At 40.5% G+C, this 26737-nt stretch overlaps 1 protein-coding gene across 1 annotated transcript in view; it reads left to right on the top strand.

Moving 5' to 3' along the window:
- The first annotated feature begins 337 nt into the window (after positions 1-337).
- The window catches only part of igsf9ba (immunoglobulin superfamily, member 9Ba), a 63447-nt gene continuing 37047 nt past the window's right edge, over positions 338-26737 (top strand). Inside the window, exons 1-3 of the mRNA XM_070829692.1 lie at positions 338-410; positions 18617-18814; positions 25543-25689. Coding sequence (XP_070685793.1) covers positions 347-410; positions 18617-18814; positions 25543-25689 — 409 coding nt within the window. The 5' untranslated portion in view covers positions 338-346. The remainder of the gene's footprint in view (positions 411-18616; positions 18815-25542; positions 25690-26737) is intronic.

Genomic DNA, 26737 nt, shown 5'->3' with positions numbered 1-26737 from the left:
GGTGCGGGGCGTACGGAGAACCAATACACGCCCCAAAGCCTCAATCAGCAGCCAATCCAATGACAGAAGAGGCGGACCTGTGGCTGCATTCTCACACTTGGTTTCACTATGCGCTCGTAAAACGGCTCCGTCTACTACAAACGCGGCGGTGCAGGTGCTCTGTCTCTTCGGGAGAGGATGCGGATGGAAGGACGGGGGAGGGAAGGGATGAAGGGAAACGCCACGAGGAAAGAAAATAGGATATGAGAAGGGGCTTTTGCTAAGAGACCGTGAGGTGCAAGGTCGAATATGAGAGATTGGTTGAACGGGGCACTTTGCGTGGTAATAGCTGGTCGGCAATAGTACTATGATTTGGTATGTGGCCACTCTGATAGCAAGTGTATTCAGCACCAGAGGAACGGCCGCTCAAGGTGAGTTGAAGTGCAATATATCTTGTGCCGCACATAGCATATGATTTCTGCTGGTTGCGTGTGCGCTTGGTGCTGCTTTTTGCCATCGCATGACATGATTTTTTTGTATGTTAGGTCATATGAACTGTGGGGCTATTTCATCCCTCGTAAATGGCTTCATATCTCATATGTCACGTGAAAGTTCAGCCCTGGTTGAATCGTATCACGGAGACAGCAATTGTCTTGAAATGGCTTTGGCACATATGAGGATAATTCACGTGCCAGTAACAGAGATGCTGGTGTCTAGAGTGATTGACCAGTGATGGGTTGACTGATGTGGGTTAGGCCTGTGCTGTGGTGTCTCTGATGCTCATTTGTGTGATAAAAGAACGAGCAGATTGGTAATAAAAATGTGTGCACTGTATCATGGCAAGCAGTCCCATTTGAGTTCTCCAGAGAGGGGTGTGACCGCCTCAGCCCTCAAGATGGAAAAGTAACTAAATAATGCATTGCGTGTCAGATAAAATGCACTCTTGAATTGATAGAGCCCATTGCTGCATGCATGGGATTCATATGCTGAATTCCACATTGCACATGGATACTGTCCCAGTGCTGTGTGTGATGCACTGAGCACATAGAGGCTGCACGGCTCGGCCCAGTGCTGATCTACGTGGTTCACAAACTAGTCATTCCTGGAGCAACAAACTGCACAATATCCCTTTTGTTCTGTATTTTTTGAGCACTCTGTATTGACCCATGTACTTACTTAACCTTGCTTTTCCACTGGTGTCCAGATGAGGGAGACATGTGCCAAGCTGTCGCCTGGTAACCGATCCCAATGACCCCACATACCCAGTCAAAACTGGTCTGCTCACAGGTCTGGCTCCTCCTGTGATGACAGCCAGGTCCAAGCCAAGCACAATGTGAAAACTTCCTCTAATCATGAAGTGAAGCACGTTTGATGCAGGAACAGCGAGCCAGAAATTCTCAATTTTTTGATGGCATAGACGTAGCTTAATAATATTGACCCAAAGGTGTTGTCTGGTATCGCCACTGCACTGAAGGTGAATTACTTCTGAATAGACTTACCGGCTGCACCAGAGGGTCACAAATCACTACGTAGTCTGCCAGTAATTACAAATGAGAGCTGGTTCACTTCTTATATTACAGTGTCCCAGAATGTAGTGTCTGAACCCTGTCTGGTGCATGTTAGCACCAACCGTGACTCATTTTTCATCCCCTTTTGCTAATGATAAAGACAACACAGCTACCTGTCGTCAGACTTTAATGCTTTTTGACACTAATTATGTGGCTTTTATGTCATTAATGCTTAGTTATGTGCATTAATCGCACAATCCTTTGAGAGGCTGGTGTCCGAGGAAGGATGTGCAAGGTAAAAATGAGCTGGATATTTTTCCAAATTAAGCTTATTTGTTTTCATGCTAAGAGTTAGAAGAGAGGATCGATACTGCTCTCATATTTATTAGTCCAATAAGAAGCTGCATTGAACAGCTGATTATCTTAGCTTAGCATAAAGGCTGGAAACAGGGGGGAATAGCTAGCCTGGCTCTGTCTGGATGTATAAAAGTCCACCCATCAACAACTCTCTATAGATTATTGATTAGTTTAATCATTTCTGAAACAGGAGTGTAAAAACATATATTTTTTTGTTTTTACACGCTGGACTATTACTCTTCTGGGAGCAGTGACTCACTGATATCTTGTTGAGTTAAAGTTCTTTATTTGTCATGTGTTATGTGCAGTTACAGTGAGGCAGTTATTAGCAATGAAAATCTGTACAACAATGCTCTTATGAATATGTAGAAAAAGAAACATGCAAGTAAAAGAAAGTGCCTAAGACAGTGCAGACATTAAAATACAGGAAGGAAATCTATCATATAAAAGATGAAATAAAATATTGACACAGTGTTGTTACTGTCACAATGCAAGGCAACCAGCAGAGATGGATTAAGCACATTAATCATAATGTTAACTAGTGAACTTAGTAGTAGGCTAATGGGCTGCACAGAGTTACTTTTTGACCGAGCAAGACAAGCTGTTTCTCCCTGTTTCCAGCCTTTGTGCTGAGCTAAGATAATTACCTACTGGCTCCACCTTTATATTTACTGTACATGAGACAAAATGTCTGACTACTCCTTTAAGAAATTAGAATCAAACAAGCTGCCATCTTTACACACCTGCCCTGTGATGGTAACCTGCACACCACAAGCTTTCCTGGTGAAAGCCAAAGGTTAGTGATATGCATGTGAGCTGTTATAGCACCTGCTGTCCTGTCCTGTTGGATTGGATATCATACTAACAAAATGGTGGTCCACACCTGTCCCTAATCTAACAATCAGAAAATACTATATTAAAAGTTTGATGGGTTTTCCATTTGGAGACCACTGTTGGATTTCTTTTTTTTTTTTTTCATTGCCTCCTGCATGAGAGATGCTGGTCAGATTTCAAGGTACCAGTGAACATAAATCAAAACAGATGGTCAAAAGATAACTAACTCCAAAACAAACAGAATTAGGGCAGCTCTGCTGGGCTCAGACTTGGCTCCTCGTGGTATTTTGGTATATGTGCATTTTGCTCAATGTTAAGAATGAAGACAGGGCCAGTGAATCTGCAGCAAGACATGGACAAGATGTGTTTTATTTTCCCTATAGACAATTACACAAAAATATAACAAAAATGCTTACATTTCCTGTAATAATTAATATAATTATTTGTCCAGCCAATATTTTGTTTTTATTCGTTTTTTTGAGGTGTGGTTTGGAGAAGCAGGCAGGAGTTCCAAGCAATGTACTCCTGTGGATGGAGGCAGCAGAGAAACGTATATTAACCACCCAAAAAACACCCATCTGAAAAGATTAGTATCAGTTTAAGCATGTAACTATATTTAGAATAGTTTCACAGCTCTACCTTATTGTGAGATGCCTCTTTCCTTTCTTTACTTTCTAAACTGTAAAACTTCGTATTCTACCAGAACAGCTGATCTGGGGTATAATACAATGACCAGCATTTGTAGGAACATGGAAGTTATATGAGGAGAAAATGTAGCGTCAAAGGTAAAAAGGAAAATGCTGAAAATATTCTAAATATAGCGTGCACTTAAACTGATATCATTATTTTTAGGTGGGCCTTTTTTTAGGCAGTTGAAATGCATTTTTCTGCTCGTCACATCCACGGCAGTACATTACTCCTGCCTGCTTCTTTAAGCTGGGGGCGTGCCGACCACCATCTACTGTAGGTAATACATCTATAGTGGCTATGGATAAGCGCCTCATACAATCCCATTTAAAAAAAAATCCGTACTAACCCTTTAAGGCCATATTAGAACTTTATTTGGATAAAAGTCTTAAGTAAAACATCACATATGATGTTTCTCTTATACGACACAGTTCTATTTAAACTGCATAGATATACTGACACATACAGGATGGTGGGTTTCATCCCCACACTGGAAGATGTTCTGAGTGGTTACAGTATGATGTGACACAGTTCATGTTCTTCCCATACAAAGACATGCTGGCCATCAATGTCGCATTATCTGCAAATATGTGGCTCGATAAGGTAAAAAAATTCTAGTTAAAATCATAGTTCATCATAGTATATGCATCCCTATATGCATCCCTACAATGTCGTGAGTTGTATTCATAGAGAGGCTGTCTGACAAGTTGAGTCCCAGATGCATGAAATGTTTCATCTTTAAGGGAAATAGGAAGTCTAAATGGGTCAAGTTTAGCAGGGATTATTTGTGGCTGGCAGGGTGGTGTTGACTGTGGAAGGTGAAGTCATTTGACAAAATCCCGAATCCTTAAAGCACAGGGTGTTAAGATTTTTTTTTTTTCAAGACAGAACATCATCTGTGTTGACTGTATCCTCCGCTGATAAATTTGCCTGATAATGGAAACTGAAGCTGTGGTCAAGCTTTGGGTCACATCCAAAGTAAGATGTGCTGAAAGGCCGACATGAGGATCGGCCTGATGTTCAAATAACCATGTCCATCTTTGACGCATGACTGCTGCACCGTGTCTACACAGGAGGTGGACTGTGAGCAGCACTTTAGCATAGCATCAGGAGCTTGTTCAGTGCTCTGTTTGAAGATGCATTCAGGCATGATATTAAGTGTAGATCACTCGTGTTTTGGCAGCGCACAGAGCCCAACACACAATCACTGTAATTCTGTACCTAAAGTGGAAGAAAATAGACTTGAATTGTAAAAAATGCTTTGGATCAAGGTTACATGTGTGTAGTGCCATTATGTGGCCTGTGTAGAATGTTGTTTTGTTTAAAATAGAAGTGTAAGACACAGAAAATCGTGGCTGAAGCATGGTCACACTTTTGGGGCTCTTTGTTGTTTTGCTGTAGGTGTATTGTAGGCAAAAATGTGGATTTGCAGTTGAAAGAAACTCCACACTTGCCTGGGATTGTTACAGTGTTCAGACGGTTGTCAGGCCATCCTTAGATGGACAGCAGCACTGTGTAGTAAAAGGCAGCCGTCTAATTCATTTAATGAATCCACTGCTTTGGCACAGTTGCATGCAGAGGGCTCCGTGACAAAAACGCAAATTATTCCAGCAAAAACTGTGAATTTAGCTCAAGTCAACGATAATGCAATGCACCGTGAGCTAGCAAGGAGCTGCATTGGACAGTCAAACACAGGCAGACACCTGGATACCTGGAGGATCACCTCGTACCATTAGATTTGTAAGACCTCATAGTATTACAAACTACAGTGCAGTGTTTTGGTGTCTGATGAGCCCTCAAACTCATGGATTCATCACTCAGACGTGGCTTTCTGGATCTTATTTCATCAATGAAACATCTGGCCCCCCTCCAACGCAGCATTTTTTAAACACAAGGCTGTTTTCGCTCTAAACGTGTGGTAACCAGCCTTGTCCCTGCACCCAATAGGTTCGCTTGCACCTTGTCAACAATCTCATTTGGCAGTCCTCTTATTCTTGGCGAGTGCTGGAGTGTTGAGCTTTGCGGTGAGCTGCTGTATTAGCCTGTGGATTAGCCGTTTCATTAGATAATGAATTAAACTTTGAATATGGAAAATAAGCTACAACTTTCCAAAGCGAGTATGGATTAAATTCAACAATGAATCCAGTTTCAAAATTTAAAAAAATTAATCATAGAAAAAGTATACAGTCCACAACTCTCTAAAGTCCTGGAGTTTTCCTTTTTTTCAATTCAAATGTACATACAGACAAATAAACCTAATGCAATTAGATAAGTTGAGCACGTGGACCTCTGCTTTGTAATGTTTAGCTCATAGCTACGGTGGGACTCTTATTACCACAACATCAGTGAGTGATTTACACAGAAAGCTCAGGTATGAGCAATCAGTCACAGCAAACGGACGGTCATAGAAGTTTTTTTGTGCCAAGTGCCCATTGGGGAGGCAACATATGGTCAGGGAGACCCGAGGTTAGTTCAACAAAGTCAACGGTGACTTGGCAACGTATCAAGGTGACGCAAGAGGGGCGCTGATGGCAATACAGAAGTAATTAAATGTCATTGGCAAGTGTCGGGGAGTGGTATATTTGAAGCACTATTTTCAGTCTGAGTCACTGATGGCAGACTGGCTCTCCTCTCAGGTCCTGTGCTGGGACTCGGTGTTCTTTAAGCATTTGTTGAACTGGCTTTTAGCCAGATGGTATTCATCTGTAATTCCCTTCTTGTGAGCCCGCTCCTTGATGTTTCACAGGATCTCAAGCTCCCTTGCGAACCGTGGCTTGGCACACTTGTTCTTGTCACTGGGTTTCTTCTGAAGGCGCCCGTCTTCAAAGACGGAGATATATAGAAGCAGAGAGCATTTGTGAAGGTGTCAAAACTGCCACTCACATATCCAAGGCCTCCCAGTAGTGCTGAGGCAGTGTCTGAAAGCCCGCCCACTGTCTCCAGCTTCAGACTGTGGTTCAGAGAGATTGGTCTGCCTTCAGTTTTTGTCTGAGCGTTGGAGCTGTCTGGGACATTGTGTGAGGCTGATTTTCATGAGATGGTTGAGGAAATGTTTTGACAGCAGTGTTTTAATTTGTCTAACATCTACACTGGTTTCAAATGTGTTAATGGTTTAATTTAAGGGCAAGAGAGATTAAAAAATACACGTTACATACATACAATACACATTGTTATGTCATGCCTGCCTTTCTGTATATCTTAAAAACTATAATACAAACCTCACACAGCTACAATAGATTAGAAAATGAAGCTTTGGTAAAAGATCTTTGTGAGGCACAATCAGAAGTCAGTTATGGTAAAGTTTCTTTTTGAATACGATTGATGTCAAATCACATTTGTCAATTAATGTCAAGTTGTTTGACCCTCAACATCTATATGAATCAAAGCCCTCTTGACCCTCCTGCAGGCCCTGGCAGTATTGCAGTGTTTAAAGGCTGGTGATGGGCACTAAATGATACAGTGCCACAGGGTTGCAGAGGCTGGGTCAGTTATACTTAAAGGCAATCAATGTTATGAATGAATACAGGAAAAAAGAGCACTTTAAGAATGTAATTGGTTTTAATTTTATTTCTGGCTTGACACAGTTATGGATTTTAAATGCTGCATAAATGCTGTACTCTGCACTGGTCTGTTTATGAACACACAATGCCCTGACTGCCTCATCAAAATTCTCCTTTTTATTGTTTTTTTCTTGTACTTATGTATACTTTTATGTGCCAAATTAAAACACGTCCTATCCAGTACACCATCCCTGATGGACACAAGACAGCTGAAACTGTTGTGAAAGAGTTGCACAAAGTTCTCCAAGTAAGACTTTTTTTTAAATATCTATATGAGTAATAAAGGAGAGGAGATTAGATGGCACATTTATAGAACAGTGACATTTTTGCATCAGATGCACAATGAGATCAGGCAAACATATGCAGCAAAAGTGGTGAACTCCCACTGAAGTTTTTGTTAATGCAGCACACTGCTGAGTATGTTGGACAGTTTTGTGTCTGTGCTGCTCGTACTGTACAGTATGTGTTGCTATAGTGATAACTTGAGTACATGCTGCTTTTTGTACTGCATGATCTCATGTATGATGCACAATGTGTTTTCTGTGCTGACCAATACAGTGAATGGGTTGATATCGGGTTGTATTGAGTGGTAGCATCCCTGACGTGCGTCTGATTCAGTAACACCTACTCATATTTCTCTCTCATTCATTTCCACTCATTTCTGTTGCCAGTAGTGACTGATTCCACTGTCTTAAATTTGAATTTAATGTGTTTTCTTTAGTCCTCAATGACAGTAAACTGAATCTGAATCTTTCTGAATCTTGTTTTCACAATTTTCTGACATTTTATGGCCCGAACAACTAATCGATTAATCAATGAAAATAATCATTAGTTGCAGCCCTAATTCAGATCCTTTACGTATGCAAAAGTAGCAATACAACGATGTAAAACCATTTTATTATTACAATTGGTTGAGTTAGAGATAACTTTAACTACTTAATATACTGGTTTGTAATTTCCTCTTTGGACATGATCATGTTTCATATAGATGAAAGTATTAATGTGAACAGTAACCATAGCTGTCACATAAATGTAGTGTACTAAAAACTACTGAAATGTAGTGATGTGGCAGTGCAAAGTAGTGGAGTCAAGCACCTCAGTATTTGAGTGAATGTTCTTAGCTTAGTTTCTACCTAAAAAATAAAAACACTCGAGTGTTCAGTTCACCTGAGCTGTGAGAACCATGTTGAGATCTGAACCAGGACTCAGCAGCACAAAGCTCCCATGCAGCTCATGCAAACATCAATAACTGCATTAAATAAAACCCAATTTAACCTCCCGCTTTCTCAGAGCATCAGTAGACTGTACTCACTCAGTTCTTGTCATTATTAATCTCCATTTTTGCCAGCATCGTGTCATTTCTGTTCTCTCCTGTCCTGTTTATATACTATCAGTGTGTGTATTTACCATATTTGCTGCCACGTGTCTGCCAAGCCATTTTGAAATGATTTGGCCCAACCAGTTAATCATTTTCCAACACACATACAGTACAACTTCATCTCTCTTATTCATATTTTTTTTCACTGCTGTACTCTCGCTCACAATCACAAGAGTAAAGCTTAGTAATGAGCTTAGGAAAGGGCCTGTGCTCAAGCTGTGGATGGCAGACTCTCAGTACTGGGCATGTGCCAGCTCTTTCTGGTGATGCCGCCTCCCCCTCCATCCATCCCTCCCTCCCTCCCCCCCTCCCTCCTGCCTTCCCCTCTCCTCTCCTCCATCAGCCAGTCCAGTCCCAGCGGAGTCTCCTTGCAAACAAAGCCTGCAGCATTCTGGGAAAGCCAGTTTTTCAAATCATGTGGTTGTGGTTGGATGGGCCGCTCTCCCAGATCATCATCTCTCTGAAAGCATGTCGTGCTGCTTATAATAATAGAAGTACAATATGATACTGTGTTAATGTTACACTTAAAGTAGGTCCAGTTGAATGATCTGAACAGTAAAGTCTGTCTCATCATGGAGCTGTAAAATATGTGTAGACCTACAATTAGTCAGGAAGGAAGTCTACTGATAAATGAACTTAATGATTAAATGTGGATGTCCAGTGATTTAAATAGAAAGAATATAATTCAGGTTATGTCGAGCAGTTTACTGAGGTCACGATTCAGACTATGAAGTTTCCTTTCACACATTTCGGATGTTACATTACAGCTCTTTTCCATGCTGGACATATCTGGGACTCAACTTAATGAATCATCAGTGAATCATCAGTCACATTTTCAGTTTGCTGACATTGACATTATTGATGAGTATAGAGTGATTACCAGCCATTGTCATGAACTTTCATATAATTATACTTTTACCCAAGTTCCTATGTGTTAGGTAACATACTCCTATATAACAGATCAAAGTACAAAGATGATACTAGCCATTACTTATATACATATTGGTGCATGTTCGCATCATATTGCTTGCAGTTATATTTCTACTAGAGTTTTTCTTGCATTTCTAGGAGATCTCAGGACTGTTGGATGCAACATTACGTAACAGAACGCTGCTGGTTGTTTGTTCAGATGATTCAAATGACTTATATTTCCTCTTGACTGTTGTCTCTACGTAGAATAGGTGGGAGTAGCGTAGCACAGTAACTCTGCCATACAACGTATTGGGGAGATTGGCTGGATGTCCGGTTTGTTTGTACAAACTTTGTGACTTCCACACTGGAGACTTAGGTTTGCATGCCATCTCCTACCAACACTAGTTTCTTTCAAACATAAATGTGATCTTTGCTGAGTCTCAATGAGGTAGTTTGAGTTGCCTGAATGAAAACATAACTTAACCTTAGGGGTGGCATTTAAGAACATGTTTATGAATATGACATTTTGTTGTTTCTTTATGAGAAGATAAGCTAAGATAAAGCATCACTGATCCCCAGATGGGAATTTCAGGTGTCGCAGCAGCGCAAAGAGCGGAAATCAGTGCAGATAAAGAATAATTAGAAGTATATGAAATAAAAATAAGAACAGAAATTAAATAGAAACAAACTATACAATAACAATTTAAGTCAGAGGTGCAAAACAAGAGTGACATAGTGGTGTGATTAGTAGCAGCAAAGTCAGCACGGTACAGTATATCTAAACTGTACACCAGAATGGGAGCAGAGTAGCTGAAGTCAGTAAAAAGAGGCAGAGTAAAGTGGAGTTTGTTGAAAAAAACGATCCTTCTGATTAACCAGGGTTGTGAGTTGCAGATAAGGATCTGGACACTTGTGTCACTTAGACTGGGCTGGACTGAACAGATAATATCGGGGGACTTCATTAAAGAAGGCAGAGTGGACTCCTCTTCATGAGGACGGTCATGTCATGGAATGAAAACGCTGGACCACTAATTGTTCCTTGCAGTGGTGGACGAAGGCCTGCGGCTTGATGAAGGTTTGAAAAAAATGCTGCTGAGCCTGGACACCCTGCAGGAGAATTGGACCCAGAAAACCTCACATCCTGTCAGTGGTGACCTGATGAAGCATTTTTGGCAACTCTTTATACTTGAACAGCCATTAGACTGTACCGTACTGTAATAATCAGCAGATAAACTGATGATGAAAACAGCTAAATAAATAGATATAAGATGATTCCTGCTTAAAGTCCAGGCATCATTTCTCAAGCTCCTTTTAAAAAAAAACCTTTGAACAAAGAGAATTTGAGGCAAATGAAATACTAAGATATCAGTGTGAGAACAGTTGTACTGTAAGGAAGTGTAAATACAATTGTATGGTAATGAAATAATAATACAGTGTTGGCCCATTAGCAGCATCTAATTCTAGTTGTATTGTCTTTCAAATAGGAAATAACATTGTCTGAGTATTATTGAGATTTTTATCATTACACTACAAAATGCTTAAAATGTTCCAAAGCAAATTAAATGAAATATGCAAATACACTTCTTTCAAATCAGTTTTTAAAAATAAATTGAACAAGTAGTGACATAGAGAGATGCCTTAACTTGAGGACCATTTCAGCAGTCCAGAAAAAAAAAAGAATATATATATATATATGTGTGTGTGTGTGTGTGTGTAAAACTTATATAACTCTGACTCCATCTTCAATCAAGAACCCATTTCACACATCTGAAAAGAACTTTTCGGAATATGTCGTGTCTTTCCACCATTTTAGGGAAGCACATACATGCATCTGCTTGAGAATCTCTTACTTCTGGAGATTAAGTGTTGAATCCACACTGAGCTCACTTATGCGGCTCTGAACTGCAGCGTGAGTGTTTATATGTGAGAGTCATAAAAAGTGGAAGTAAGCGTGAGAGAGGGAGTGAGCGAATGGGAATTAAATGGAAGCGGATACGTTGGTTGGAGGATGTGTGGAGCTGATGTTGTCCCGTCTTGAGCTGCTCACATACAACGTAGGAGCTGTGTGTCGCTTTGAAGTCTTCCCTCACACTGTTACATATGATTTATTGATGGTGTATAAACAGCGTCTCATAACCAGCTGTAATTAGACAAGTCACACGAAAAAGCACTAATAAGCGCTGTTAGCAGCAATATGCCTCTTTGTGTAATTAATTTAAAACACCTTGGCTGAAGCATTTATAACCCATCTGAAAAAAATTGCTGTGAGCGACTCTAAAAATGACTGAATCATGGCCGGACTGAGGGATTTCTGTGACTTACAGCTCCTGCCAAAGATGCCCTATAATGTGCACCTCTGGCAGTGCAGTGCCCAGCAATGTTGGTTCGCCCTTTGTGTCTTTGGCAAGCCAAGCCCATTTCACACATCTCTCTCTCTTCTCTCTAGTCCTTGCTGTGTGTTCGAGCAGGTGTCAGCACATCCATTGCACCCCTGACTGAGCATTGCTCGTCTGAGGGGTGAACTTTGCCGTTAAAGAGGGCTAAATAATGAAGAGACCAAATCTGTGCTGGACTGCCTCAGTACAAAAGTAAAAGCAGGGACCCTGAGGCCGTAACATCTGCTGAACAAAACCTTGTGCACTGAACACCAGGCAGGAAACAGAATGATTTCTAAAATGTGTAAATTGCAGATTCGAGTTAATGGTCGTATGAAGACAGTGTGCCCTGATAGATGTTCATGTAAGAGAGAAGGAGAGGAAACCTGGGGGAGAAGGGTGGTAAAGGCATGGACCTGAACCTGTTGCCAGCCTGAATACCTGGACCTGGACTGGACAAGTGTGTGTGTAGGGCTCAGTAAAGAGCCGTAAAGTTCTGTTGCTTTAAGAGCAGTAAAGCAACAGAGAAATATTTTGGCAATTAAACTCCATCGTTGTGAGGCGTCTTCACAGGAGATGCAATCCTGACAGAGCAGGCTGGCTCCCAAACGTTTGCGGGCGTCAGGATTGCATCTCCTGTGAAGATGGTTCTGAGAGGGGCCATAGGCGTCTGCAATGGACCAGCACCCTCCCCGTGCTTCTGGGTGCAGCCGTAAGCAGATCAGCTATATATAAGCCCAACCCAGCTGACCTCTGCCTGAGCCCTAGTACCCCCACAGTGCCATGGAAGGCGCCCAGAGGTGAAAATTTCATTGGTGCTATAACACTTATTTAAATCTATTTTTAGCTTATTCACCCAGTTAGTTATAGCCACACACACACACACACACATACATGTGCCCTGCAGAACTATTCTTCTTCTTCTACTTCTTACACACCACAATGATCAATCAACAAAACAAAAATGTGGAATGTGGTGGATAAACTGTGTTGTAGCTCTTGTCGATCATTACTAGTGATGAGAACGTAAGTCACATCTATCTAGCAGGGTGGTAAGTTAGTTAGATAACATCAGAGTCATGTATGAATAGAATAAATCCTGAATTTAACTCAAAGCCAAGATACTGATGTACATGTAAAGATGCTCACGGCCTCTTTTCTCTTCTGTTTTCCTAGACAGGAAGAGTTTGTACTGTGTTGTACTTTAGAATCTGTATATTTGAGTTTTACAGAGTCAGATTAGCACTGATATACTGAGATACACACAGGCAAATCCCCAACACCACACACACACACACACACACACACACACACACACACACACAAACACACACACGCAGGCCATTCTCTGATGTGACCTTCAGCACATGCAGGCTGGCATTCAATTACCGCCCTGTCAGTGGCCCATCCAGCCCAGTGGCTGCACGTCCTTGAGATTCTCTCTCCAGCCTCTGTCCAGTCTATATTCCATTACATCCTCCACATCGGTGGCTCTGTCCAGCATAAAGCAGCGCTCTTATGCTCATCGCTGTGAGACACGCGCAGCTTGATGTATCCTTTACAAAATCTCTTACTGCAGTGAGCAATGGTTATCCTCGCTTGTACGCTGAATCAAATCCGAGCATGAGGTAAATATTAGATTTTAGTGTCAGTTTTACTGGGTGAAATATTCCGCTGTTGTCAAAAAAAGAGATTTAGGCCTCCTACACCAGAAAATCCAAGCACTCCTCATCTAAAATTGTCTCTAGCTGAACTCAGTTTTCATATATTTCCACAATATTGTTCAGCGTGTTATTGGACGTCATTACTGTCAAAACATTTCGCTGGCTCTGCTCTGCCTGATTATTGCCCCAAACTGCCTTGAGAGTCTATTTACTGTACAAATCTGCGATCATTACTGAAAGTACAGTGCAGTGTACTTTCCATTCCACTTTTCCAGAGTCATTTTCAGCCACTGCCACTTGAAAAAGTCAGAGTTTAAATCTCTTTCGGGTTTAACCCCTCGTGCCGCCGCTGCTCTCCTGTGATGACTCATGTACTCATCTGCATGGCTGTTTATTGACCTCCAACAGAAACCTCATTGCTTCATGCTACATCACATCAGTGTGTGCATCAGTTAACATTTGTCTGTGGCTGCTTCACTCAGTTCCCATAAAACACTGTAAGATGCCTGTTGAAGAAGTGCTCTTTAAATAAAGATAACTATGACTGTTGACTAAGTCAGCCCTTACAAGCAAATCTGCAGTGATTAGTTGTATGATTCAGATTTTAGGCAAAAATCCCAAATATTTTTCACAGGTATAGCAAAAGGCAAATTGTTGCAAACCAAAAAAATCACATGCACATAAGAAACACTTAAATGGAAGATATCTTTAGAGCTGATATTCTTCCTCTGGCCATTTGAGTTGTGAGCTGTGAAATTTAGGTGAAGTGAAAAGTGAGCCCCATTTTACTTTGTAGTGTAAACATTATGATGATTTGAGAGAGTTAATTTTCCATGAAATGGCTCGACGAGACCCTGAAGTATTCTGGTGAACACTTGATCAAGAACTGGAATGGCTGTTTAGTTTTTGATGGGTTTAAATTTGCCAACCATGAAAGGCGAGGTGGATTATTTAATTAGTTCTTATTCTGTTTTCACCAGTGTCATTAATGGTTTTGCTAGTTTTCTTTTTAATTTTGTTGTACTCGATGATGGCCTGAAGATCTGATTAAGGAAAGATGCTTAAGTTGCTTCTCTATTTTTGGACTTTCTCTGTTGTTTGGAAATGTTTACGCAGCACTCCTGGCCCTGGCTTGTGTGAAGTGATGGTGCCTTCTAGGCCTGTGGGAGCTGGACAGAGTTATATGCACAACATAAAAATAAATATTTCATATATTCTAAGTGGTTCACTTCAGACAAATGAGACAATTTGAGAAATTTAGTGGTCAAAATGTATAGACTTCTGGCTCTCATTGTGGTCTCAAGTAGACTACTTTATTTTGATGGGTCAGAAGCCAAAAATGCAATACAGAGACATAGTCTTCTTTGAGAGTAAATTGCATACATTTAGACTGTTGATTGGAGAAAACAAGATAGCTGAAGACATCACCTTCACCATCAGGGAATTGTAACAGGCAATTTTCTCTTTTTTTCTGACATTTAAGACCAAACGGAAATACAAATTACTCAGTTATTACTCACTAGTTGCAGCCCTAGCTCTCACTCTGACTACCTCATTGTAGCACTGCCTATTTAACCCACAATAAACAATGAGGAATTATTCCCCCCTTGTGTTTTGCTTTTGTACATGATCCGCCTGCCGTATAGATGATTTATCTGACAGATGGCTGAATTGTTACCCTTCAGGAATTCATGAACATAGCAGTAAATCCACTATATGCCGAGGATAGATACATAAAACATATTGGTCTCCTGGATTTATTAGCTGATTGATTTATGCAGATCTTACTCAACAGATTTCTGCCTCTCTGTGTTTGGAGGGTTTCAGCCTTCACTCTGCAACTTCACTTGAGTTCAGTTGACATTTACAGTGCCAAAGCAATCACAACTTGCCATCAGCTCTCAACTGTATTGATCCCTTTATATCTACAGTACTGTTTATTTGGGAGATCTTAAGCATGGACTGTTGTATAACATTTATGTCTTGTTGAGGCCATAAATATTTTCCCCTGAATAAGCCTCCATAAACCCCACTGGGTCGCCATGTGTCCATTAAGGAAATGAAAAAGGCAAAAGCGGTGACCAAGCCTGCGTTGATTGTCCCCTCATGAGGATCCCATAAAGGAATTGCAGAATTATTAGCCCTCCAATATATCATCTGAAGTCTTTAAAGCCTTTTCTCTGTCCAAGACATGCTCTCAACACCACCACCCAAAAATAACGCCAGCAGAAACCCGAGCCTCTAAACTTCTGCAACCTGAACTGTGCAGAGAAAACAATGGATTTCAGCAGCGTTCGCACTAGTGCCACAGGGTTGGAGCCTGTGCTTCATGTCAAGTGACTCTACTTACTCAAACCAAACAATGTATCCAGTGTGTTTCATTATGGATGTGAGCCTGTTCTCTGTTTTCTTCTGAAAGCCATAGAGTGCAAATACCAGACCCACAAGTAAAGACAAAAGACACTCAAGGTCTCTACCACAATTTGCCATCTAACACCGCTGGTCAGGTACACGATGCATGCGTTTACTGAAACAACAGTTGGTCCCACACTCGGTTGTATCAGACTGTATTTGAGCTCTCTTTATAGTGGCAAACCTTACCACTTCTTACTCTGACAGCCACTATTTTTGATTGCTGTACACCTGGAGGAGCCTGTCGTGTTTCTATGACAACTGTCTTAACTGCGGCATAACGTCACAGGGCTTTTGATATCGCTGATCCACCTTAATTGCTCAATTTTTATGTTTTATTGTTATATTTGAAAGGCTATTTTTTAATTATAGCCTGATGAATATTGGACAATATGCCAGGCCATCAACCAATTTTTTGATGTATATACAGTTTGTCATTTTGTACTGCAGTGTCTTTTTACTTATCAGCTGACATATACACAAATAAAAATATATCTGCAATAAGCTAATAACTGATTATCGACCTGGCTGATCTATGGGTTTAGCACTGTGTTGTTCATGTAAATGTCACTTTTTATGTTGTAAAATGTGCTTAAAAATATTCAGTAAACGTACAGTAAAGAAAGGGAAAATAGATCTGGCAGTACCCTTGATCCGTGATCAGGATCAGTTCCAATCTCATGTCCCTATGCTAAATATGAAGCTGCAGCTAGCAGCTGGTTAGCTTAGCTTAGCATAAAGATTGGAAACTGCTGGCCTGGCTCTGTGCAAAGCTTAAGAGGTTTTGGTGGGTGGGTTTTTTACCTTTGGACAGAGTTCGGCCAGTTCCCCCTGTTTCCAGTCTTTATGCTAAGCTAAGATAACTGGTTGGTTATATAACAGATAAAAGTCTGGCATAAATCTTAAATCTCATCTAACTCTTGGCAAGACAGCAAATTTCCCAAAATGATGAACCTTTTTTAAGGCACCATTGATCTAGAATTCAAATTGAGTGGAGTTTTCTTAGGAGCATTTAACGAAAAAAAAAAAAAAAAAAAATTAGAGCATATGGCTCGGCACAAGCCCTGCATGGGGTGCTGAAAGGGGTTATTATAATCTTTTTTAAAGGTGTTATAAATGAGTCTGCAATGGAGCGTGCTCAGGTGTGAATTTCAGGCTTTTTACAAGCCTGAAAGGATTAGTTTAGCAGATTTCTGATTTTGTTGTGCTTATAACTGGATGGGACAGGTTTCCTCTGAAGCGCATTAAAAGGTCATGTTTTGTACAGGTTGCAGGGCAGACCGTCATGCCTGCAGAAGCTCTCTGCAACAATCAACTCCCCTCTCGTTCAGTCTCAGCAGTCTTTATGCATTTTGATACGCTACACTGTGCTTGATCAAACACTGACTCCCCCTCAGATTCAGTTGAGTGAAAAATGCTGCTTTATTACCAGCATGATTTAGATGGTCCAAATCAGTACATGTGGTTTTGTTCTTTCTTTGACATACACATTCTTTACTTTTAATTCATTCACGGTGTGGTTTTTTGGGGTATTAATGTTGTTCTTAGCTAGTATTCAGAACTGTGCAGCTTATTGTAACCTTTTGCTGGTCTATTAGAGATCTACAAGGGCTGTTAAATGGTCACGTGCGGTTCATTGAGTCATGCACATGCGTTTAATTTGGTTTTTGTTGCTCAGCAGAGCTCAGGGTAGCATAGCATGGCTGCTTTTCCCTTCTTAACAAAGGGGCACAGTAGCAAAGCAGATTCCAGGACTCAGGCCCGTAACTGGCAGACCACATCTCCACTTTAAAAAGTGTAATTTGATTAAATCTGCTCTGTTTCAGCCCAGAATCTGTGCTGGCTAAAACGAATAAAGTGGATTAACTCTGTCACAGGATGATGCAGATTAAACTGGTAAACAAAATCACTAAGTAATGCATATGGCCTTTGGGGTGGAGTTTTATTTTTCAGGCAGAAGAACTGGGTGAAAATATTTGGGTTTTAAATCCAGTGCTTACAGCAGAAAAGAAACAGTGCTTGCGGGACATTTAACGTTTTCCTTTCATACAGCAGTGATGGTGGTTGGAACATCATTACAGATAGCAACACCAGTGCTGCTTGAGCCCATAATACCTCCAAAGTCCCAACGTATTTGTTCTTCTTGTAGAAATTTGCCCCGTTAATGCAAATGATACTGCTAATGAAAGCGTTAAGTTATTCAGCTGGTGTTTCTCCGGAGTGATACGTCAGCATGTCTCTTGATCCCTGAAGCGATTTTCCCCCTGGGCGAGAGCGAGTAGTCATGCTTGCTCTGACGGTGGAGATACAGGCGGTTCAATGAAAGCGGGGGTGGCAGCTGGAGAAAATCCATTCCCAGAGTGAGCGTTCTGCTGAGGCAGGTATGCCGACCTTTCAGTCATCTGATAGGTCAACGCTCGGCAGCGTGCCTGGACATTCATGGCTAAACGCCAGACCTGGTGGTGCTCATAGTAAAGCTTATCTGAGCAGTAGCCAGCTATGATCAATGGAACCCCTTGGCAGCTCATTTATAGTACAGTATGGCACAGCCACAAAACACTCACCAACAGATGCAGGTGACAGATGACGATAGGCTGGTCCGTGGAAGGAAGAGTCAAACTGATGAAAGGGAGAGGGTTTACCCATGTGCACAGTGACCCCATGGAGGCTGTACAGCCATCGCAATGTGGGCCACGAGTACTCAATGTGTCCTAAGAAAAATGTAGTTTTAATCCAGAGAGCAGCAGTTTAGTCGATCATCATTAATTGTTGTAATTATTGTTTGTAAATTAGTCTTGGATGACTTGGAGATTTTTCTGCTTTGTCAGCAGGAGTTCTGTGCAAATGAATATGCCTGCACCTTGTTCTCCAGCATGTCAGACTTCGGCCCAGATGAGATCGACATTAAGATTCCTTGTTTGTAGTAAATGCTGCCTCTTCATCCTCTCAGGTGCCCACGGAGTGAGAGAGGAGCCCCGGTTTGTGACGGCACGTGCTGGAGAGAGCGTGATCCTGGGGTGTGACGTGTCCCCTCCCCTGGACGGGCAGCAGCCTCCCTATGTGGTGGAGTGGTTCAAGTTTGGAGTGCCTATTCCCTTCTTCATCAACTTCCGCTTCTACCCTCCTCATGTGGATCCAGAATACACTGGTAAGACATCTGTAGATGTTACAGCGAAAGTAATCCATCTCTGAACGAATGCAGACACATTGTGAAAAGTGTGTTTTATCTGTAACAGATGTAGATTAAAACCTTTGAATTACTGCACATTTGGATGCATCTTCGGATGAATGAGGATCAAGATCTTTTTAGTTGCCAAGCACAGTAAATCCACAGGACTTTATCTTGTTGACACTGATAGCAGATTCAAAGTTGAGTTTCACAGTACATAATGATAAATACAGTACTTACACTTACAGTACAGTGACCATAAAATACTGAAAGACATATAATCCACAAACTCTAAGGTTATTAATCTCCACACGCTTCATGTGCTCCACGTATATATATATATATATATATATATATATATATATATATATATATATATATATATATATATGTTAATTAGTGAGCTAGAGGTGCTGATCGGTAGATTTTGTTATATTTGGATGGAGCTAGGCTAGCTGTTCCCCCTGTTTCCAGTCTTTATGCTAAGCTAAGATAACTGTTTTCTAAGTGTAGCTTCATATTTACCATACAGACATAAAAGGTGTACTGATCTTCTCATCTAATTCTCTGCAAGAAAAAAATGTATTCCTCAATGTGTCGAACTATTAATTTAACCTATTAAATGTCACAAATGTGCCTTTAAAACAAACCAGCTACAGAAAGCAACATATCTGATGGACATAGTAATGATACATTACAGATTTTAGCTTAAAGGGTCCTCATAATTCTTAATATTTCTGTGATTATACAGTATACACATTTCCCCACACTGCTGCAGGCCTATAGTGATCTGGAGCTTCTGGCTGAGATCAGAGCCATATCTGACAACCAGTTAAACATATTGCACTGCAAATGTGCTGTGTACACCTACCGCCAAATCCTATTTCATTGAGAAGAAAGACCTGCAATTCCAGCATGATCCATTGTGTTTTCCATCAGAGTGGTACTTCAGCTGTTTGGGCTTCAAGTATAAAGCATGGTACAGTACAGTGAGGCCTTTAAGTTCTAAGAGAAAGACCTGGCCGCCTTTTCAAACCATTCTGGTTCTTGTTTTTGTTTTACCATCCAGCATGCAGGGCTGTGCAGGGGCATCTGCTGCCTCTGAGTACATAGAGGGAAATAAGTGTGTCTCAGCAGTTTATGGCTGCATTGTACATACATTCTTCACTCCACACTCTAGTGACAATGCAGCACAGAGCATGCATAGTGTAGAGTCAATACAGTATATTAAAAAAAACCTACATGCTGTACATATAGAACAGGAGTAAATCATTGACATCTCAGCTTTTATGAAGCTATAACCAACAAATTAATGGCATTCAGTTGAAAAATCACACACACAATTTATTCAGCCTGCATTAACTGATTGTTTAGCCACCTGGGGCCAGAAGAAACATGCTGTAAGCACAACACTGACATACACTCAGTTGTCAGAGACATATTTCTTGTGTTAGCCTCATCAAGATAAATGGGTATGTCATCAACACTTGTATAAAACAGTTTCTGGGCAGTATAACTTTAATGAATGGAGGATTTATAGCAAGACTGTAGTTTAAGACTGCTTTAGTTTAGCTAGTTGTACTTGATAAATTGGCAACTGAGTGTATTATGTCCTTTTAATATGTGATGTCTTGTTTCTGGTGAATTTTAGGCCAATACTCACTCTCACTCTCTTTTAGCTCTAATTTTGGTCTCCACCAACTCCAGAGGCAAATATCTGACTTCAGCTGCTAAATGCTCCACAATGATAGTCGGTAACTTTTTCACTCTGCTGTTTGGTTTTGGGCAGATCGTGTACAGTGGGACCCTACTCTCAGTGAGACTGAACCAACAGTAAAAAAAAATTAAAATTACACTGTAAAGCCAAAACAATCAACTAAAAGATGCTACAAACCTCAGCAGACCAGAAGGGGACTGCAGAGTTGGGAGATTTTTTTTAATTTCTTTTGCCACAATGAGCTTTCAAATTTGGTCTATTGTAAATGTAAACATATTGAAAATAACAGCTTTAAACTGATGGATAATGTTATGTATAAGATAACACTAAATATGTGTTCCACATTCATCACACAACCTTAAAATCTCCCTCTCCTGGCTTCAGACAATCTGTTCGCTTCTGCCGCCACACAGACGGCTTGCAGCCAGAAATGGGTTCTTCTGATTTGCTTCAGTGTCCGTGACAAGATGGCGAGCTGTCAGACGGTGTCAGAATTATTCCTTCCCGTTCCCACCTCTTTACCAAGTACAAAACCCTTGGCTGACCTGGTAATATGCTGTGAAATACAGGCAAAGCATGACTTGCTGAAAAGCTAAGCAATCCATCTCCCTGTGGTGTGACTGTCCTAACTATGGACATAACAGATTTAGCTTTTTTTTTCTTTCATTAATATGAATCGAGTGAAAACGGTGCAAATAATATTGAATTCATTGTAATTCCTCCCTGTGGGCTTTTCAAGCAGGGTCATCACTACAAAGAAGACTAATGGCAGTGACTCACTGTCTGGGGAACCCTCCGTTTTGTTCTGTAGTGGCTACTGTAGATGCTGCTGGAGCGTTTCATTGTTTACTGTAACATCCCGACTAGCAGCAGGCTGTAAACGAACAGCACTTTTCAAACAGCATCACACGCCACTGTGCTCACTCGGGCTCTAGCGGGCCTCTGCCATGTGGCGTTAAGTCCACTGTTGAGGAATTACCAGTGAACAGATGCAACATGAATATGGCCAGTCTCATTACATAGATTAAAGTTTGTTCTGGGGATTGCATGTGCGTGGTGACAGTGTGGTAATGAGACTAGACTGTAGTTTATGAGATGCTCTTTGGGGCCATGCAGGCTCAGAGCTCATTTGGGTTATTCCCATGAACTGGTATCACTCAATATGAATAAAAATGGTGAAGAGAAATAAATATGATATTATTCCATCACACAGCTGCTACCCAAACAGAGTGGATTACCCATGAATACTGTCCTTACAATATGGACAAATCCAGATATTTTCCTATGCAGAGTAGTGCAGGTTGCACATTTTAGTGACTGTAAATTCATCTATGGGTCAATCATGTTCTCTGGGTCAGTGAGCACCATTGTTCAGTCTCCAACCTTGCTAATTGTTGAGAGACCTGCAGTATATTAATTTCAATATGTAATTCAAAATTCCTCAAAGAGAAGTTACATATCTACTTGCCAACTAAAATCTCTCCCGCCTGTTTGTCCTGCAGCTATATGGAAATTACAACATTTAAAAGACATCTATTTTTGTGCCCACTCAAGCTATGACGCAATCAATAATTCAGATGTGCAGCCTGTGAAATTTTAGTGTCAGATCTTCCAGCTTTGGGACAAGCTGTTGGAAAAATAAATCGTATCTCTCTTTGCACCGGCTGGAGGCTGCACAAGCGTGAAGTGGATATGTACACCATATGTAAGACTACAGGAAATTTAGGTAAAATGCAGAGAGAAAGTGACTATACACTTTAAAGTATTAAAGTAGGACTTTTTGTGGCTTTGTCGTTTCCTTTGTCGTGGCTTTGCTTTTTTCCTCTAGCATTGAGTTGGAGTTACCTCTGGCAAAGTAGCACGTTAGCATGTAGTCAGCGGTTATCATGGCGCTACTGGTTGCATTTTTCACGGCAGAAATCTTAACATGTCCTAGTTGGACTGTAATTACAAGCAATTGTGTGGGAAAAATGTTCAGGCTCTTAGAAGTAATTCCAAGTCAGGGATATTGGTATATTGGGACAGCTACAATATCTTTTATTTGGAAAGACGAACAACAAAAGTGTCAACAAACCTGTTGAAAATAATTCATCACTAACTAAATAAAATGTAACATTAACTCTAATTGAGTCAGTTTATGTAATTAAAAATGATACTTCACACAATTTTCTGTATCTGGTCACAGCGAGCAAACCACTGGAAATAGCTCATCTCGTTTTGATGACAGTGCATGAGGAGAAAAACACAACTACTATATTACTATATTACAATATTCATGCAATGTCGGTAGAGTGCATAAACAGGAAAAAATTCGGAGTGAATAATCTACATTATTCCAAGATGGCTACCCACACTGCTAACATTGTTCACACTATTTAAATCAGCTACTTATGTGTTTAGAGTGGTTTATTTACACGAGAAAATAGATACAAAGAAACAGTGTATAGCTTCTTTTAAATTAGTTCTCATTCTGTCAGTATTAACGTGGGATTTTATAATAATGGCTTAATTTGCAGACAGTTTGCCACTGGTTTGTTGACACTTCTGTAGTTCTTTTCAGCAAGTGAGAGATATCACAGCCGTCAGAAATTCCCAATATCTCCAATTCAGAATTAAAACTCGGAAGCTGACTTCAGCGTTTCTCCTGGCCCGGTTGATGGTAATTACAGTCTGAACAATAACGCAAACACGGCATAAAGCGCACTATATTTAGTGTCAGCCATTTTATTTGGGTGTCTGAACTCTGAGTGTGAAATTAATCCTCTGTATAGTGCCCTCAAAAATTCACACAGCGGAATAGAAACACATAGTGTTCATGGCATCTACAGTAGTAGTTAATGCAGCGTGTCGTATTTATGGATGTGACAATTACAGTCCTGGAGCGCTACATCTCTTAGTAATGTTTCAAAAGTGTCCAAAAACTTATCTTACTTTACACTGTAGAGGGCTGAGTAGGTAATGAGTGATCCAGGAAGTGTAAAAAGTCAAACTCTCTTGTGTGAAAAATAGTACAAACTATTACTATAACATAGTGGCAAACTTTATAATGATAACTAAACTGTATTTATAATAGTACTAATTTAATCAAAGTTTCACATCCAGCTGTATTTTTTCCCCTCTTTTAATCGCAGCTCTTTGGGACTTAAAGTTGTTTTTTGAAGTCTGCCTCACTGTGTCTGCCAACTTTGTCACTTTGGATCTTTAGTGTTTCCTCTCCAAAGCTTTCCTATCTGACAAAGCCTGTGATGTGATCTGAACAAGGTGTTAGCTCGTCTGTTTTCACAGCAGACAGAACTGTGTAAGTGGTGTATGCCCAGAGGGCCGGAGGCCTGACGTGGATACAGTGCTGTTAACTCTGTTTACAGCAGCACCCTCTCACTCTTTGACAAATGGGAGCTGAGGTTGATCCCTACCCTTCACGCCAACACCCACCCCACTCAGCACTTCAATGCTCAGGCAAAAATAGACCTGACTTTTTAAAGACAAGCTACCTTTTACTGCAAGACTGCAGTCCCCACTTGTCTCCCTTCCTCTTTGCTATATTGATTTTATGCTTTAAAAAAAACCTTGGGGTTTTCTACCCCAACTGTGGCAGCAATCCCAGGGTTCGGGTATCTATCTATTGCGTTAATATACGGTGCTGGTAGAGCAATTCAGCCTCGACCTCAATATATTTGCCTGACATGCAGTCTGAAGTAACAGGAAACGGTGCTTACAGTAGCCTACATCTACACATCAAAGTTTGGAAAAATGCTCTATCTGAGAACACTCGTCAGACAGAGCAGAGGCGAATGTTTTAGTCTGTTGGGCTGTCAGAGGCAGCCATGTGAGCAGCGGGCTGGAGGCTTGAAGACAGACAGCTTAGCAGCTGAAGATTTCACCATGCCTGGTTTCCTCAACTTCTCTCATCCCTTGTGATTTCCTCCTTTAAGAATTCCAATTTATCCTCAGCCTTGGAGAAAAAAGGAGGTGGGGATGGAGGAGCTTTATGAGAAAAAGATGATTTCTATGAGGTGGAAGGCTGGTCTTTTTCCACAGTGACACCAAATAAATACTTCTATATATATTAATTTAGCTGGATGTGTTGGTCAGAGGTAGTTTTATGTATAAATCCAAATACTGGAAGGTAGCTGGTTTATTTCAAGCCACATTAATGGACTCTGCCTTCGGGCAGAGTCAGGCCAGCTGTTTCCCAGCCTTATGCTAAGCTAAGCTAACTGGCTATAGCTTCAGACATGAGTTTGGTATTGAACTGTTGGCAAATAGCATATTTCCCAAAATGCGAAGACTTCTAACTCTACATCCAGAATTGTATCATAAAAATCCTGTGAATTTGGGTTGTATCTGCATGCTCTTTATATGCGTTTGTGTTTTCTCCACCAGTACAAACACATGATTGAAGACTCTTTATTGCCCCTAGGTTTGATTGTACTGTAAGTGTTAGGGATTGTCTATCTGTGTTAACTCTGTGAGAGACTGGAAACCTGTCCAGGGTTTTTTCCTGCCCTCCATCCAGTGCTTGGAAAAGCTCCAGACTGCTGTACTCCCTGAATAGAAATAAGTAGGTTAAAAGAAGAACTAAAGAATACATTTGTTTGTCACAGCCAACCTGGACTTTGCGCTTGTGCTTATTTTACTAAATAGTAGTAGTTAGCACAGAGAAAAGAAGAATGGGAGGAGCAGAGATGGATATAATGTTGCATTTAATCCAAACTCACTTTATCTTTCTATCTCTTTAAAAGACAAACAGAAGCAGTATTTTAAAGGTCGAGGACCTGCTCAAAGATATGTCACCATGACTTGTAGGCTGATTTTCATCATACATCTGTTTCATGCTGCAAGAAAAAAAGGGTTGAAGTAAAGCACTTAACTCCCAACTGCTATGATGGATGCCGACTATTGCTAGGAAACAGCATGCAGGTGTTTTGAAAAGTAATGCACGTTGTCGAAGTGGTTAATTCTATTGTTTTTTCGTCCCCTGTGTCTCCAGGTAGAGCCTCTCTGCACGGGAAGGCCTCCCTACAGATTGACCCAGTGCGCTCCGAGGACCAGGGCTGGTACGAGTGCAGGGTCCTGATGCTGGAACAACAGTACGACACCTTCCACAACGGCAGCTGGGTGCACCTCACAGTCAATGGTGAGTCACCTGCCCACGGTGCCTGGGAACATATGTGTTTGTAGGTGTGAATGGAAAAGAATAGAAAACCTGCGTCATACACTTAAGCTCCATGTATAATTAAGAAGTATTTTCTAAAGGACATTTGCGACACCATGCCAAGATCCTCTCAGGGTGAAATGTACAAGCAGAGGCGCTAGTGGTCTATAAAGACACCATGTAAAGTGTGTTTAAAATAAGTATTTAATTACAAAATACATATTTTTTTAAATTTGCATTTCACTTGACAAAGAAAAGATGTCAGTTGTGACAAAATACTTTTAAAGCTTATTTTTTTGTATTTGATATACATGTAATTCATTATTTAATGCCATTTTGTTTTCAAATGAGACACCTTTTTATCCCCACCCTTAAATTGTAGAAAGAAACATACAACCATATAAACAGAAGGCTGATAGAAAAGTAATCATCAACTATTTTGATTGTTAATCTTTTCATTTTTAAAGCATTATTTTTTAAATCACTATAAATTGTCTGTTGGTTTTTTTTTATCATATTTGAAGACATTGATGATTATGACATTTTATATTGAAAAATTGAATTTAGTTAATTATTTTACTACCCTTTGCTTTTGATATGTAAATTTACAAATATTTTAGATTAGACTGTTCTTAACATAGAAATGGAAGATTCTTTAGACCTTTTTCCCTTCTCCATTCACCTTGGAAATAGGTGAAGAAACCCCAACTGCGTACCATAGAAACTGACAGAGTAGATTTAAAGGGACATTCTGATTGATTTTCAATGTGCAAACTCTTCTTTTGCTTCCTGACATGCACTCTAATGCATGCTCATGTTCTTTCTTCTTTTACTGGTAAAAGAAAAATAAACAAATTAATCACAAGTTGCAGCCCTGCGAGTAGCGCCTGAGTCACACCAGTTCCTCTGCATAAATTGATGACTTCCTGGTCCAGTTGTCTGTTGGTGACAGTTTATGATTTTCTATGTTTTCAGCAGGCAGATTTGGCCGAGTGACCATTAGACACTGTTTAAGATCACTCCTGCAGCT

Source organism: Pempheris klunzingeri, chromosome 4, assembly GCF_042242105.1.
Source record: "Pempheris klunzingeri isolate RE-2024b chromosome 4, fPemKlu1.hap1, whole genome shotgun sequence".
Lineage (NCBI taxonomy): Eukaryota > Metazoa > Chordata > Actinopteri > Acropomatiformes > Pempheridae > Pempheris > Pempheris klunzingeri.
The sequence above is the reverse complement of the archived record's forward strand: the minus strand, read 5'-3'. Positions and strand labels throughout refer to the sequence as shown.